This window comes from Ursus maritimus, unplaced genomic scaffold, assembly GCF_017311325.1.
Source record: "Ursus maritimus isolate PB19 unplaced genomic scaffold, ASM1731132v1 scaffold_5, whole genome shotgun sequence".
NCBI lineage: Eukaryota > Metazoa > Chordata > Mammalia > Carnivora > Ursidae > Ursus > Ursus maritimus.
The window spans coordinates 36,884,663-36,899,390 of NW_024426663.1; the positions used below are offsets into that span (position 1 = coordinate 36,884,663).

The following is a 14,728-nucleotide window of genomic DNA, read 5'->3' on the forward strand; positions in this document are numbered from 1 at the left end:
TTAACGACTGCGCTACCCAGGCGCCCCAATGATGCATTTTTAATCTGTCACCACCACAGATATAGTATTTATATGACCAAAATATATTCACATCCTGGTTACTTCATAAAAGCATGACAGTTGAGATGTGTTTACCTTAAGTAACTTTACAATGAACAGATTATGGGCACATGGTAATGAGGCATGCTTAAAGGGAAATGGGCCATGGCTTGGATTTTAGCACCCGGGATTGTACAATGCATCATGAGTTTCATGAGTACTCTGCTGAGACTCCTGAATTCCTTACAAAAACAGTTTTCCATTTGTCTCTCTCACATTCTCACTTGTGTGCAATTACATCGTTCGTCTTGCTAATAGACCATAATGCTGGGGGAGGAATGTGGAGGAACGGACAGTTCAAAGAGGCCCAGGGAGAAAAATGGAAGCAATTTGCACTTTATTAAACGTAAGGCTCATACAGACATCTAAACGCTCAGTCCTAATGCGGACCTGGCTTACACAAGTTGATTCTGAATGTCACTGGCAGTATCGTACTTTGTATCTTTCTCTCCAACTGAGCAGCAGCCAAGCTTACCTGTTTGTCCAGGAACTCGCGAGCATCCTTCTCGATATGACCCTCATAAAGATTGGTAGTCATGCTCATTAGTCCCACCTTGGATAATCCAAAGTCTGTCAGCTTTATGTGTCCCATGGAGGTGACCAACAAACTATGAAGCAGAAAGACACATATGAGAACACTTGCTTTGAAGTTCGTTCTTTCTCTCTCTTTTTTTAGACCTCCTCCTTCTCCTGTCAATTTGTAAGACTATTCACTATAATGGTATCCATCTTTTTTATTTATTTATTTATTTATTTATTTATTTATTTATTTATTTAGAGGGGAAAGGCAGGAGGACAGGGAGAGAGAGGATCTTAAGCCCAATATGGGGCTCGACCTCACGACCCTGAGATCATGACCTGAGCAGAAATCAAGAGTTGGACTCTTAACCAACTGAACCACCCAAGTGCCCTGAGGTATCAATCTTAATAGAAAAGCCAGCCTGGGAAGAGGTGAGGTCACATGAACATATTACATATGTGTATCTGGCTCATAAGCGTAATTCACAAGGGAGGGCCAGACACCCGGCCCAGCTAACCTTTGTTGCAGTGGCCACATACAATATCATTTATAGGTTTAAACTTAGAAAAATCCAAGCATGGGACTCTGACATCTTTCTATTTTTTAGAATAATAAAAAAGAAAAGTGTTACTAATAATCCCACATTATACATAGGAAACTAAGGTAAGGAACCCATCGGTGATTTAAGTGACACATAAGATAAAGAACTTGGACAGAAAAATGAACTTCAGATTTAAATTTCTGTCCATTAAGCACATATTGTTGATTTCTTATATAATGCAAAGAATTCACATGTGAGTTTTATGAATTTAATTTTTAAAAATTTTCATTTTCAAAGGAAAAATCAAAATTTTAATTAAAACATTAAAGGAACAGAGGATGCGAAAAGAGAAAAAATAGCTAGTGGAAGGAAATATTTCATATTCTAACAGTTGTCTTTGTTGGGTAATGTTGCGAACGAATTTTTTCATATGTTTTTCTGTACTTCAAAATTTTCTGGAATGAGCATGAGTTAATTTTATATCATAAAATTTTCAGCATGCTAGAATCTTTACATATTAACATGTAATGCTTTTAGAGGTGTCTGAAATTAGTGGAGAAAGCATAAAACATTTAATAAATGGTGTCAAGATGAATAACTTAGTCATTTGAGGGAAAAAAAAAAGTCTATCTGTATCTCAAATCAGACACTAAAATGAACCTCATGAAGATTAAAAATTAAATTCAATATTAAATGGTGAAATAGAATATAATATCAAATATATCATCTTGGTGTAGGAAAGGGTTATCTATGCATAATACCAAATGCAGAAACTATCCAGAAAACAACTAGTAGCTTTCTATGAAGCTATTCAAAAATGAAAATAAAAACAACTTAAAAAAATTTAACCCTGGCTTTATAATCATCTTTTTCTTTTGTTCCTTATAAACTATTATTATAAGCACCAGATCCTGTAAAGTATTATACTAAATAGTATCATATATACTGCCAAAATAACTCATTTGGGAACATTATGAGAGAATCTCAAAACATGCAAAACAGCATTAAAAGAAAACATTTTTAGAGACATAACACTACTTTTTGTGTTGTGTGAACAAGAAAAAGATACGTTTCCTCGGTGTACATACTTGTCTGGTTTCAAATCCCTGTGTACAATTCCGTAATTATGTAGATATTCCAAGGCCAAGACCGTCTCGGCAAAGTACATCCTGGCCATATCAACAGGGAGAGGCCCCATGTTCTTCATTAATGTAGCACAGTCACCCCCTATAAGACCCAAGCACAAGATTTAGCAGGTGGAGTATCAGCTAGGATTGAAGAAGACCATCAGTTCAGATTACAGACCTTCAAAGCAGAATGGCCTCTACCCAGAGACACAGCATCTCAAATTCTTAAGTGGAGACCATGCACTGAGTAATCACGTTTCTAATTAAGATATAGTATGGAAAAAAATAAAGATTTTCTTTCTTTCTTTCTTTCTTTCTTTCTTTCTTTCTTTCTTTCTTTCTTTCTTTCTCTCTCTTTTCCTCCTTCCTTCCTTCCTTCCTTCCTTCCTTCCTTCCTTTCTTTTTAAAGCAGGAGTCCTCCTAAGGGAACAGATTTGCTCCAAAGTGGAACTGAAATTTGAAGGACAAATTACACCAGCCTAAAGCATGGGTTCTGGAATCAGGCTGAGTTCAAATCCTACTCTTACAGGCAGGGAGATCTTAGACAAGCTAGTCCCGGCTCTCTCCTCTAATATCAGGATGGTAAAGCTGTCATCCCTTTTCAGATTATTGTGAGGATTAAATGATATAATCTACATAAAGAATTTGGGATATTGCCAATATTCATTAAACATGTGACAAATGTTAGTTACCTATAAACTCAACCAAGGTTAATAAAGCCAAGTGCTGGCGTGAGGGAAAAAAAAACTGGGTGGCAATCAGCCAAGCTATGCTTTCGTCTTGTATCCACGAGGAAAGTATCTAGTAAGTCTCCCTCCTTTTCTTGGGTTTCAGTTTACACATCTGCAAAATGAAAAGGTTGAGCTAAATGATATTTAATGTTTCTTTGCATTTTATAGTTTTGGGATTCTGCTCGTCCAATTTTAAAAGCTTAAGTTAGAGGTTTTGAAGATTGTTTTGGCCCTTCCTAATACATTCCTTTTATTAACTTTGTTTATACCAATAAATCATGGCCAAAAACGCAAAACTGAATGTAAAACCGAAGGAAATAAGAACATTTAAAAGGTAAGCTGCAAATGTTAAAAAAAAAAAAATCCACCAAAAGTAAATTTTCTTGACTTGTATCTCCTTTTCCCCTAACTCATTTTTAATTTCATACCATAGACCAAAAAAAGATATATTTTTAATTCATTCTTTAAGATCAATTGTAATGAACGATTTTATGCTATGTGATAAAAGTAAGTAGGAAAAAATCCCATCGCTTATATTCTAACTTTAATGACCAATTGAGAGGAGGTAGTTAGGATTAAAAGCTATTAAAGAAGAAAAACAACCTTCCTCCAAACAGCACTAATTTTCCCTTTGTTATAGTAGAGCAGGCACTTTACAAGCAATTATCAGAAGATAATGACTGGGAATACAGCCATCTCATCGCCTGGCTTCGGTTCCTAGGTGGATACAACCATTATGGAGCCCAACAGGGAAAGCCTCCGCCGCAGGAAGCAGACAGTTTCTGGGTAGAGGTGTCGTGTTCTCTGTGTCACACGCTGACTTACCTTCCACATATTCCATGACCATGCATAAGTGGCGCCTTGTTTCAAAGGAGCAATACATGCTGACAACGAAGGGGTTCTCTGCAAAAGTCAGGATATCCCGTTCCACGAAGGCCTGCTGGATCTGGTTTCGGAGGATGAGGTTCTGTTTATTAATCTTCTTCATGGCAAACCTCTGCCGGGATTCCTTATGCCGAACGAAGTAGACTGCCCTGAAAAGGAGCACAAGAGTTGGGGTTCATGGGAAGTGAGGATGCCTCTGGATACAGTAAACCATGGGTGATCGTCAACTTTTTTTTTTTTTTTTTTACATTCACATGGCGGCTGGAAGTCAGCTCACACATGCTATCCTAGCAGCTGCAAACATCCCATTCCAGGCCAAAATCTTATGGCTACATTTATTTATTTCTTAATCTTTTGATAAAGGTCACTGGTCATACATAAAGCAGCAAATTCATCTTCACCGAAAGGACAGAAATGGACAGTCCCCAGAGTGAGCTATTTTCCAATAGCTAGCTGACGTTTTCAGTTTTTCCACAAACAAAACAAAATTCAATATATGAGTCAGAGCAGGGAAAGAATTAACAAAAGTACATACATACCATGAGCTATAGCCTTTCAAGCATTAGATATATGTTAGGCATTTTTTCTAGACTGACTAAAGTGATAATTTTCTATATGATACCCTTGGGATCTGCAAAAAAGGACCAAAGCTTCTTAGGGTAGGTGGCTTCCAACTTGAGGGTAATTTACTCCACATGAAATTCCAGATAAATGAGACGTATGTAATAGGTCATATGAGGCTGTCCTGAAAAGAAGAGTAGGGTATTTCCTCACTACACACCTCAGCATGATTTACACCTATGGCTGTTTCAACAGGAAATGCATTTTCCAACATAAAAGGGGGCCAATAATACACTGTTCCATCCGGCCCACGGCCAAGGTGACAGCCAACTTTACTGTAAAATGAGGAGGCTGCATTGAATTTCTGCTGTAAGACTCACTCACATACTCCAGAGAACCAGTTCTGGCTGGGTAAAGACAAGGGACTCCTTGGAGCTTGATGTGGAAGAAACAAATCAAGAGAAGGAGGCAGCTTAAAACCTTACCTGTCATTATTGTAGGAGAACAGATTAGAGCTCTCAGGTTAGGAAATGCTCAAATAAATAATAATTAACCTAAATAGCAATCATTTATAGTAAAGTATATCCAATGTCTGTCTCCTAAAACAAGGGATTATCTGATCTGAGATGCATATTCCATTGTTTATTTTCACTGCTCATGAAAAATGAACGCAAGGAGGACGAGGATGCCCTAAATCCCTGCTGAACCAATATACCAGAGTAATCCACTTACATGAATCTTAAGTAGATTCAATCTCAGTTTAGTTGGTAGTCACATGTTCCACCCAAGTGTTCAACTAGGAGTTTTTCTTTCAAGTCTGTGTATGTTTGCCTTTTCGTTGTATCCATCTTTTTCCTTCACTTGCAAAATTGTGTTTTGTTTTTTTTTTTAGTCTCTGTTTAAGCATTATTATTATTATTATTATTATTATTATTGCTTTACTTCTTTTTTTTCCCTCTCACTATTTCTTTGGTCTTCTCTTTCTTCCTTCACTGTATAGAAAAAAAATCTCTTTTACCCACACTTTGTATAACCAACTCAAGGAAGAATCTAGTGCTGTTATTCCCACAGTACCACAAACTGACAAGGGAGCTGGCCAGCTGGGCAGCCAACACTTTCCACACGGGCTGGCGGTCTTCTTCAGGATGCCAAATACTGGGGCTCTCACCAGCTGGGTTTATCTCTACACCTGTTTTTCTGGCAAGGCTTGATATCAGGATTAACTAATTTAAACAAATATTTAAACCGATGAAACAAGGAGTGTGAAAAGGAAAACCTTTGTTGTTTATAAAAAAAAAAAAGACAAATGGAATGCTTTGGAAAGTACTGATAGAGATCTTAAATGTGAGTCACTAAATAAAATTCCTGTTGATTTAGTATGGCTGAGAAGGTTTTCAAAAGTGAAAAAAATAATACAGATCTAGAGTCCTACACTCAGATTGCTTCAAGTTACTGCTTCACCTTTAAAGCAGAGAAAAGTGGAAAACAGAAACAACATATTAGAAGGATGGTTTATACAGGCTGTCTTAAAAAGGCCTTNTATATAATTTCTTTTTTTAAGAGAGTGTGAGAGTGGAGGGGTGGGAGGTGGGAGGGGTGCAGAGAGAGAATCCCAAGCAGGCTCCATGCCCAGTGCAGAGCCCAACATGAGGCTGGATCTCATAACCTATCAGATGGTTACCTGAGTTGAAATCAAGAGTTGGACTTTAAATGACTGAGCCACCTGAATTTATATATATTTAGATTAAACTGAAATGTTTACTTTTGGTATGCATCTGAAATTAAAAATATGTTTAAAGTACACATCTTTTTTTAATGATTTCCGACTTCGACCAACTTCTTAGTTAACCAACCAACTACTCCTTCTTTCTGGATCAGATTAAAGGCTTTTACAACAGTATTTTTTTTTTCCCCAAATAATGATTGGATAAAATCAAGATCCCCCGAAAACCTTGAGCTTCTCCTCATCAGATGTTGGACAGCACACAGACAAAAAGGCAGCACAGAAAATAACCTGGTTTCCTCAGAAACAGAAGACAAACACTGGTGAACAAATATTGTTACGAAGAGGAATTTCTGAAACAGGAAATTCACCTTTTAAAATGAAATACGGAATTTGAAATGGTGAAAAAAACAGTATCTTAAAGTGCTTCCTATTACTGACAGTCAACTGGAATACAGCTTACGTTCTCTCTCTGAGTATCTCACACCCGGCAGATGTAGTGCTGAGGACCCTCGGACAGGATAACTACGAGCTTCACTTGCACACCGTCAGATGGCTGCCATTGGGTTTTCAATCAACTATCGGTGTTTCTTACATAAACAACTGCTCAGCAATATGTGTGAAAACAGCAGTAAGTGGGGAAGGAAGAACAGAGCCATCCGCAATAATGAAAGAACAAAGGAGAAAGAGGCCTCAGGCCCATCTTGACCAGCATCCGGACCAGGTTTCCCAGGGGCACCCTGTGAATGAAAAAGGACTCATATCTTTACTCTCAGATTTGCAACTCGTAAAACCTCATCTGACTTTTTGCTTTGCCTTGCTAGGATGTGCTTAAAATCATCAGTTAATCCCTAGGGAAATTTACCTACACCAATGGAAACGAATCCTATAGGCAGCTTGAGACACGACTGCTGCAGGACGGGCATATCTTGATCAAGTTTCCAAAGTCAATTAGACTTCTTAGACTCTGCTGTAGCTAGTTATCTGTTTGTCTCATGTTCTTGTTTTTACAGTGCTTTACTGCTTTAGGAATATTCTTCTTAATGCTGAAATCTGATCATTTAGCAGTAATTGTCCTCTCTCACAGACACCTTTCCTCTTCTCCTGTAAACTGATGTTCCAAATTTACTTAAGTCAGCAGAGATAGGGAGAAAGAGACTGAAACAGAGAGAAAGAAAGAGACAAACAGCAGCCTCTGACAGACAGAAGCACAGCTATACACCATCCAAGGTTATAAAACTGGACTGAACTGATTCGGCCCCTTATTTCTCTGCAGTTTGGCCTCAGAGGCTGCTTTCTTTGAAAAGGCTGCTCCTGTTTCTCTTTTCCTACACTGACCTGCCTGGTAGATAGGAGAACCCAAGGTTGGGGGGGGGGGTGATGCACGGAGAGGGGCAACTGTCCTCTCTGAGCTCAGCTTTTCTTCACCTCAGGCAGAAGTGAGCAGTGGGAGGGTAAGGGGAAAGGGGATCAGAAACTGACGGGATCTAGAGAAGAATGAATCAGTCCTACCGGGAGTGTGAATGGCTAATGTGTACAGAATTATGCATAAATCTGAATGCCCAGGACATGAATGCAAGCGGGCAAATCTGCATGTGGGAACAAGAGTGCATGTGTTAGAGGAAAGGCTGTGGGGAGAGATGGATAGCCAGCAACCCGCATACATGGGTCTGTCACACAAATGACCCCATCTTTTGAGGCATAAAAGAGAATGATGTGCAGCGAAGGTAGAAACTAAAGCAAAGAGGGACAGAAATGTCACGCCTTTCAAATGTAGTTTTTAAAAACTTTTAAGTCAATTAATTCTTTCACTTTGAAAACATCCAAAGCTGTCATTTACAAGTCCAGGTGGAATCAAGAGAAGATGGTTCCATGTTGGAAAAGGATACTTCGAGAAGGAAGGAGCGCTGCTTGGAGTCAGCACACCTGTGACCAGCCATGCCTCTGAGCTGCTCTTTCCCCACAGCTAGGCAGAAATAATACCAACACCACAGGGGGCTCTTGCGAGAAGACAGCATACATAAACCAGCACCGTGCCTGGCACGTGGCAAGGGTGAGCTTTCTACAAAGTGCTAAGCTGGCACGAGGGGACGTCTGACCCTCAGTCCCGGATCCGAAACACATTAAACAGAGGACACTGGATGATATCAAATTAGCAGACTGGCTATAACATGAACTGTTACTAAGTATGATGGTGAGAAAACCCCGACGTGTTATAGCTCCTTCTAATGAGAGGGCTAGTTTCCAGCACAGGCTATTTGCACCAAGTCGCAGAATCAGGGTCACTCAGTGATGTGAGTGGTGGACTGTAACACAAACGCCAAGGAAACCTCCAACAGCCAGAGAAGCAGCCACATGTTCAGCCAGTTCACATAAGCCTGCACTCAGCATCTTGACGGGGTGGACCAATGGGTCCAGCTCCACTCAAATTTTAAATTAAAAATAATTAAAATGAAGAGGAAATCTGTCAGAAATGTAATGAGAGATTAAATCTGAGAAGAGCAGAAGAGGGAAAAAAGTTTTGGCTGATGGGTAGAAGCTCCCGTAGGCAGCTTGTCAGCCCATTAATGACTTGGCCTGCATCCTGGCTGTTTACTGATTCACAGCTTGTTTAACTTCTTGTATATTCCCAGCCATTCCCCGAAGTGTGATACACCTCATCTACTCTACAGTGGTTTAATTGCACTACAAATGAGTTTACTCAACCAGTTAGAACTCCAAATACTGCTAAGATATATGCCCAAATTTTATAAAAGTGGTGCTTCACAGATAATCTTATTCTAGAATTCCACTGCCAATAGAATCTATCAGTGCTCCAGCCCAGAGACCCATTAAATCAAAGTTCAGTTTTTTCCCTAATGAAGGAAGAAATTCTCAGAGGATCTCGAAAACTAAAACAAACTAAAACCAAATAAGAAACAAATAAAACTCACAAACAAAAGTACGCGAAAGCAGTTTTCCTAGGGGGAAAAGTTTCAATGAGGTGCTTGAATGAAATAAAATATTATGAAAATACAACATCAGAAAACATTTATAAGCCACCTCAAGAAATATACCATTTAATATAATCCTGAAAATAAATCAGTGAAGCCCAGAAAGGACTCACAAATATTTAAGTTCTTCACTAAGTTAATGGTGTGGAAAATATTAGAGACAAAAAAAAAAAAAAAAATCGTAAGGAGAAACATCCCTTGTGGCATAACGAAAATCACTTTATCTCATCTGCTCATGTATGTGATAAATGGCAATAAATGTCTGTGGGATTGTTTATTGCTCTCCAAATACAGATGGAATTGAGATTAATACTTAATTAAACTAGAGCTCTTGGGCTGTCTAAAATGGATCAGGACACAATATGTGTATTAATTACCCTTCCTAACTGTTTCTTAGTAACTCAGCAGGATCTCGTCACCACTGACCCTACCCACGCCATGAGAAGAAAACCTTGTGTCTCTAAACATGAAGCAAGGAAGGGGCACCACGAATGTGACCGGATCAGAACACAGACTTCAACTGGAAAAAGAGTACAAAAAACCCCTGGTGTAATAGAAAGACTGAAAGAAATGTGCTGCTTTAAGTTTTCAAGCAGTCTTCTTATTTAAGTTCTTCTCCCACCAGACTGACTGGGGCTCAGACGGAAAGCACCAGCCAATGAAGCAGTGATGCTGTGTGTGAATTTACATGTTTTCAGAGATCTGGATTCTAGATATGCGGATACGGATGTGTGTATGCATATATACGACCAAGAGTCAGGTATTTCTGCACCCAAAAGGGCACAATTAAGGAGGCAGAAACAGGTATACATAAAAACTTTCCTTGACTTAATAAAGTCTCCTTCTCCATACCTGTAAAATAACTCCGGGTCACTTGATGGGTTTTCTCGATGGAGTATCTAAATGAAAAACGATTTTGGCTGCACATTATACCCACCAGGGAAGAAGCAGTGAACTGAAAACTCAAGTCCCTAATGACATCTATTTGGCCTAAGATAAAGGTGAAGAATATATTACTCCGGTGTGTTAAAATACAATAGAGAGTTTTCTTGAATTACTCACCCATAGGCTCCATTGCTAATCAATTTAATCGTTTCAAAATCACTTTCCCGAGGTTTCCTTTGAAGTTTCAGGGAAGCATTCGAGCTCTTGGAAACAAAATATGGAAGTTAGAAAATACTCGAGAATTCAAGAAAATGATTTTAATAGCAACACAAATGACATTTGCATTCTATGCTCTGGTGTTGAATCTGTTGAAGCCACAGGAAGCTGGCGCACAGCTTTCAAGGTCAGTTCTGCAGAGCGGTGCTGATAGACTGCCTCTCATGACGGGGCCTCGGTCTCATTTAAGCGAACCCCCCATTTCTGGGAGACGAAGGCACCAAGCTTATGAAAATTTCCGATTTGGTGGCGCCTGGGTGGCTGTCGCTGAAGCATCTGCCTTCAGCTCAGGTCATGATCCTGGGGTCCTGGGATCGAGCCCCGCATCGGGCTCCCTGCTCAGTGGAGAGTCTGCTCTCCCTCTCCCTGCTCATGCTCTTTCTCTCTCTGTCGCTCTCCCTCTCTCAAATAAATAAATAAAATCTTTAAAAAATTTTCCAATTTTAATTTACCTGTGTAAACTACTCAGGTTAGCCTCATCCTAGTCTTTTCAAGTTTTGAGATTTAAGTCCAAAACGTCAAACCTTAACTCTAGTTTTAGTCAGTTGGAACAGAAAGAACGGGCCGCTGTGGCTCTACCTGGGCTGAGGGATGGTGCAGTTTCTCTGTCCGTGACCAGAGAACGTCTGTTCTTCCTGTGGCAACCCTTGTTTGGAAAAGGCAGTTGGCAATGAAGAGACAATGCGTGCCTCTCTGGACTTCCATACCATCAGTCTTTTTTTTTTTTTTTTTTTTAAAGATTTTATTTCTTTATTTGACAGAGAGAGATCGCGAGTGAGAGAGGGAACACAAGCAGGAGGAGTGGGAGAGGAAGAAGCAGGCTCCCAGCAGAGCAGGGAGCCTGATGCGGGGCTCAATCCCAGGACTCTGGGATCACGTCCCGAGCTGAAGGCAGACGCTTAATGACTGAGCCACCCAGGCACCCCCATACCATTAGTCTTACCATGGTTTAGATATCTATTTTCAAAAAGATCACTCTTTAAAAAGTTGAGCTGAAAGGACAGTAAAAAGTAAAATGGGTTTGTTGGGGGCCTTTGGGAAATATTCTCTCATACTCCATGTATCTTAGCACTGAGAGGGTGAGCACTGACAGCCTCCTTGCTCCCGCTGCAGAGCCCAGAGTTCCCTTCCTATAACTGTGGAAGAAATGCCACAAGTCTGAGGTATGTGCCACCCTCCCCCACTGGATGCTGTCATCAGCTCACATGCTGTCCCATTTACCTTAGGAAGACCTGGGTACCCAGCTTCCCACCTTCCTCTTTGCTTGTGTTTTCTCACCACCCTGGGTGACTTGAGTGTCCATGCAAGTAACTCACCTAACACCCTGTACTCTGGGCTACTTGGTTGCTCAACCAAACAACTCTTTCTCTCCTCTATTTCCCCTAGGCCTCTGGCCACAGGCCCTGGGTCTAGCGATCACTGCTGACGCCCCATCTCAGAAGACATAATTCAAGACCAGGACCACTCCCTTGTTCCACCATTCTGCTCTGACAGGGTGCCCACAGCTTTGGGCTCAAAGATCCTGTTGAAGGCCCACCTGGCTCATTAACTCTTCCCCACGCAGGTGACCACATTCATGCTCACAGATGACTCCTACGTCATTCAGAACTCACCGAAAACCCTCTGAGTGCCAAGAGATCCCATGCCATGTATATGGATGCTAGTGTGATGGTTCTTCTTGAATGTCCCCCAAAAACTTAAGTCTAAACTCATTCAAAACTATGATAATTATGATAAAATTAACTAAAAAGATATCATTTATTTAGCAGTTAGTAGTGTTGCTGATCTAACCATTTCACATAAATTATCTCATTTATTATTTTGTCATCTTTTTTTTTTTTTAAGACTTTATTTATTTATCTGACAGAGAGAGACAGCGAGAGAGGGAACACAAGCAGGGGGAGTGGGAGTGGAAGAAGCAGGCTCCTAGCAGAAGAGCCTGATGTGGGGCTCGATCCCAGAGCACTGGGATCACGCCCTGAGCCAAAGGCAGATGCTTAACGACTGCGCCACCCAGGCGCCCCTATTATTTTGTCATCTTTTATATTTATTTTACAGAACAGGAAACTGAGGCACAAAGAAGATTCCCACAGCTAGTGAGAGATGCAGGCAGCTTTCAAATCCAGGCCATCTCACTCCAGGGCCTGGGTTGTTAGTCCCCAGGCGACACAGCTGCCTCTCTTTCCTGACCACCCCCAACTCACTCCAGCCTGGTTCCCCTGGGGGGACAGTGGCACCAGCATCCCAGAAATCTTGCTCGTGCCCTTGGAGAGCCTCTTGAGTGGCTTCCCTATGGTTACGTCTGCCTGCCCCCCTCACCCCGCTGGTTCTACACTGCCATCTTAAGACTGTTTTTAAGCTGTAACTCTGACTGGGTTGTCTTCCTGTCCACCTGTCTACACCCCACAAACACGTACATTTCTTCCCAAGTTCAATAGCTTCCCATCATTCTTTGAAAGAAAACATTTGACAAAGATGAACAATAAGGACCTCTATGGCTGGTTTTTGCCCCAGCTCTCCAGGCTCTATGGTCTTCTTGCCCTTACCCTCAGATGCATTCTGCTCCCTTGTGGCATAGTCTTTGTCCAGGATGTTCCCTGGGCCTGGAATGTTCCCTCTGCCCCCTTTTCATCCTAGTAACTTCTCATACCACAGCTCCCGGGCCATTTCCTTGGGAGATCTTTTTGGACTGGCAAGACTAGGGTCATTCTCTGTTAATGTTACATTTTAGTAGCACATGGCCCTTTTTCTTCGTACATCTTATTCAAGTTTATCATTTTTATTTTTTGTGCATGGTTTCTTTTTATTAATTTCTTTCTCTTTGAAAGGAGGGGCTAAAATTGTAATGCTTACTGCCTTGCACATAGAAGCACAATACGTATTTATGGAAGAAATAAAGTAATTGACACACTCCAAATCTCCAGATGCCAATAAACAGAAAAACCAACACCATATTTCATCAAGAAAGATACTTACACTCACTGATTCATCTGTTTCTGGTGTTTCTGCTGTTCCACTATCATAGTTTCCCAACTGAGCCATTTCTAAATTAAAAAAAAAAAAAAGCAAGGTTTAAGAAAAATAGGACAATTTCAACTAGACAAGAAGTAACTTCTTCAATCTAAAAAAAAAAAAAAAATTTACTCTATACTTCAACGTACCCATGGGAAAATCTTAAACCAAAAATGGCAAGACCCAATAAAACTGACATTCTTGAAACTGTGCAGTACATGCCCTTCCCTGGAACCTCATTTCTCATGAACATCTAGATACTAGGTACTTCAGAGCGGGGCCTCCGCTTCAGCTAGTGGGACTGACCGGCCAACACAATCTTAGGGTTGGGAGGCGGGGGTGTGTGTGTATCATTGACTGTGCTTATAATTGGGTTCTCGAGAGAGAGGCACGTCTTCCCAGGCTCCGACAGGCATCGGAGATGCACTGACTCCAGCTCAGAGATGATTCTCACCCTGCGGTGCAGTACTCCTCGTTCCATTCCTTCGCAGCCACTGAGTGATATCCCCTGCCTAGTACACGAAGAATTTGCCATTTGTCACAAAGGAAGTAGCAGTTGTTAAGTGGGGCTTCACAACGAAAAGATCTGGCAACACCACCATGATCAGCACTTACTAGGGACCTTTCACCCTCAGGCTCTCCCCCACTGTAAGATGGGAATAATGTATTCATCTCTGGGAGTTTCTTGTAAGTATGATATAGGATATTCATGTAAGGCTCTCAGCATGTTGACTAACAAAAATGAAATGTTCACTGAATATTGATGGTTATTTATGACTATTAGTTACATCCTGTAAAGTAGTCAATCTTGGGCTGGATGCCACATGCCTGACACCAGCTTAAGTACTATCCTGGTGGTCTAGTTAAAAGAGACAAAAGCAAAATAAAATTAAAAAAAAAAAAAGAAAAAGAAAAAGAAAAAGGCATTTAATTGCTCAGTCTACAATGGAATGCATCTCTGCGTCTATATAAGTAAATGAAGAAACCTAATTCATCTTATTGTTCATTTTAATTTTTCTATTTAAAGAAAAAAAGATGTTTAATTAAAAAAAAAAAGAACATGAAGGAATTCTCTCCAAAACTCTGATAGGTAGTTATCTCTGAGTGGTAAGATCATAGGCACTTTACATTTTTTAATTTTTCAAAACTGAACATATATACTAAGTTATATATATAACTTACATAGAAGTTATAGTTTTTAGTTACCTATTTTTGTATGCATCTAAAACTAGTCCTTAGACTCTCATTTCATGTATTCATATTCTTATAAATATCATCCCCCTTTTCAGGAGAGATTACACATAAAAGATATGAAGCAAAACAACACTGGAGTGTTGTCTTTAGGTAAAAACCAACAAACTCCAGAATCTAAAAT

The 14,728-nt window shown here is 40.2% G+C and overlaps 1 protein-coding gene across 2 annotated transcripts in view; it reads right to left on the reverse strand.

The window, feature by feature from the left end:
* MAST4 (microtubule associated serine/threonine kinase family member 4) overlaps positions 1–14,728 on the reverse strand; it is a 161,124-nt gene that overhangs the window by 36,373 nt on the left and 110,023 nt on the right. For both annotated transcript variants that reach the window (XM_008691344.2, XM_040622219.1), the window contains exons 10-14: positions 13,318–13,385; positions 10,243–10,328; positions 3,844–4,052; positions 2,249–2,387; positions 575–707 (exon numbers count right to left, since the gene is read on the reverse strand). In XM_008691344.2, the coding sequence (XP_008689566.2) occupies positions 575–707; positions 2,249–2,387; positions 3,844–4,052; positions 10,243–10,328; positions 13,318–13,385 (635 nt within the window). The remainder of the gene's footprint in view (positions 1–574; positions 708–2,248; positions 2,388–3,843; positions 4,053–10,242; positions 10,329–13,317; positions 13,386–14,728) is intronic.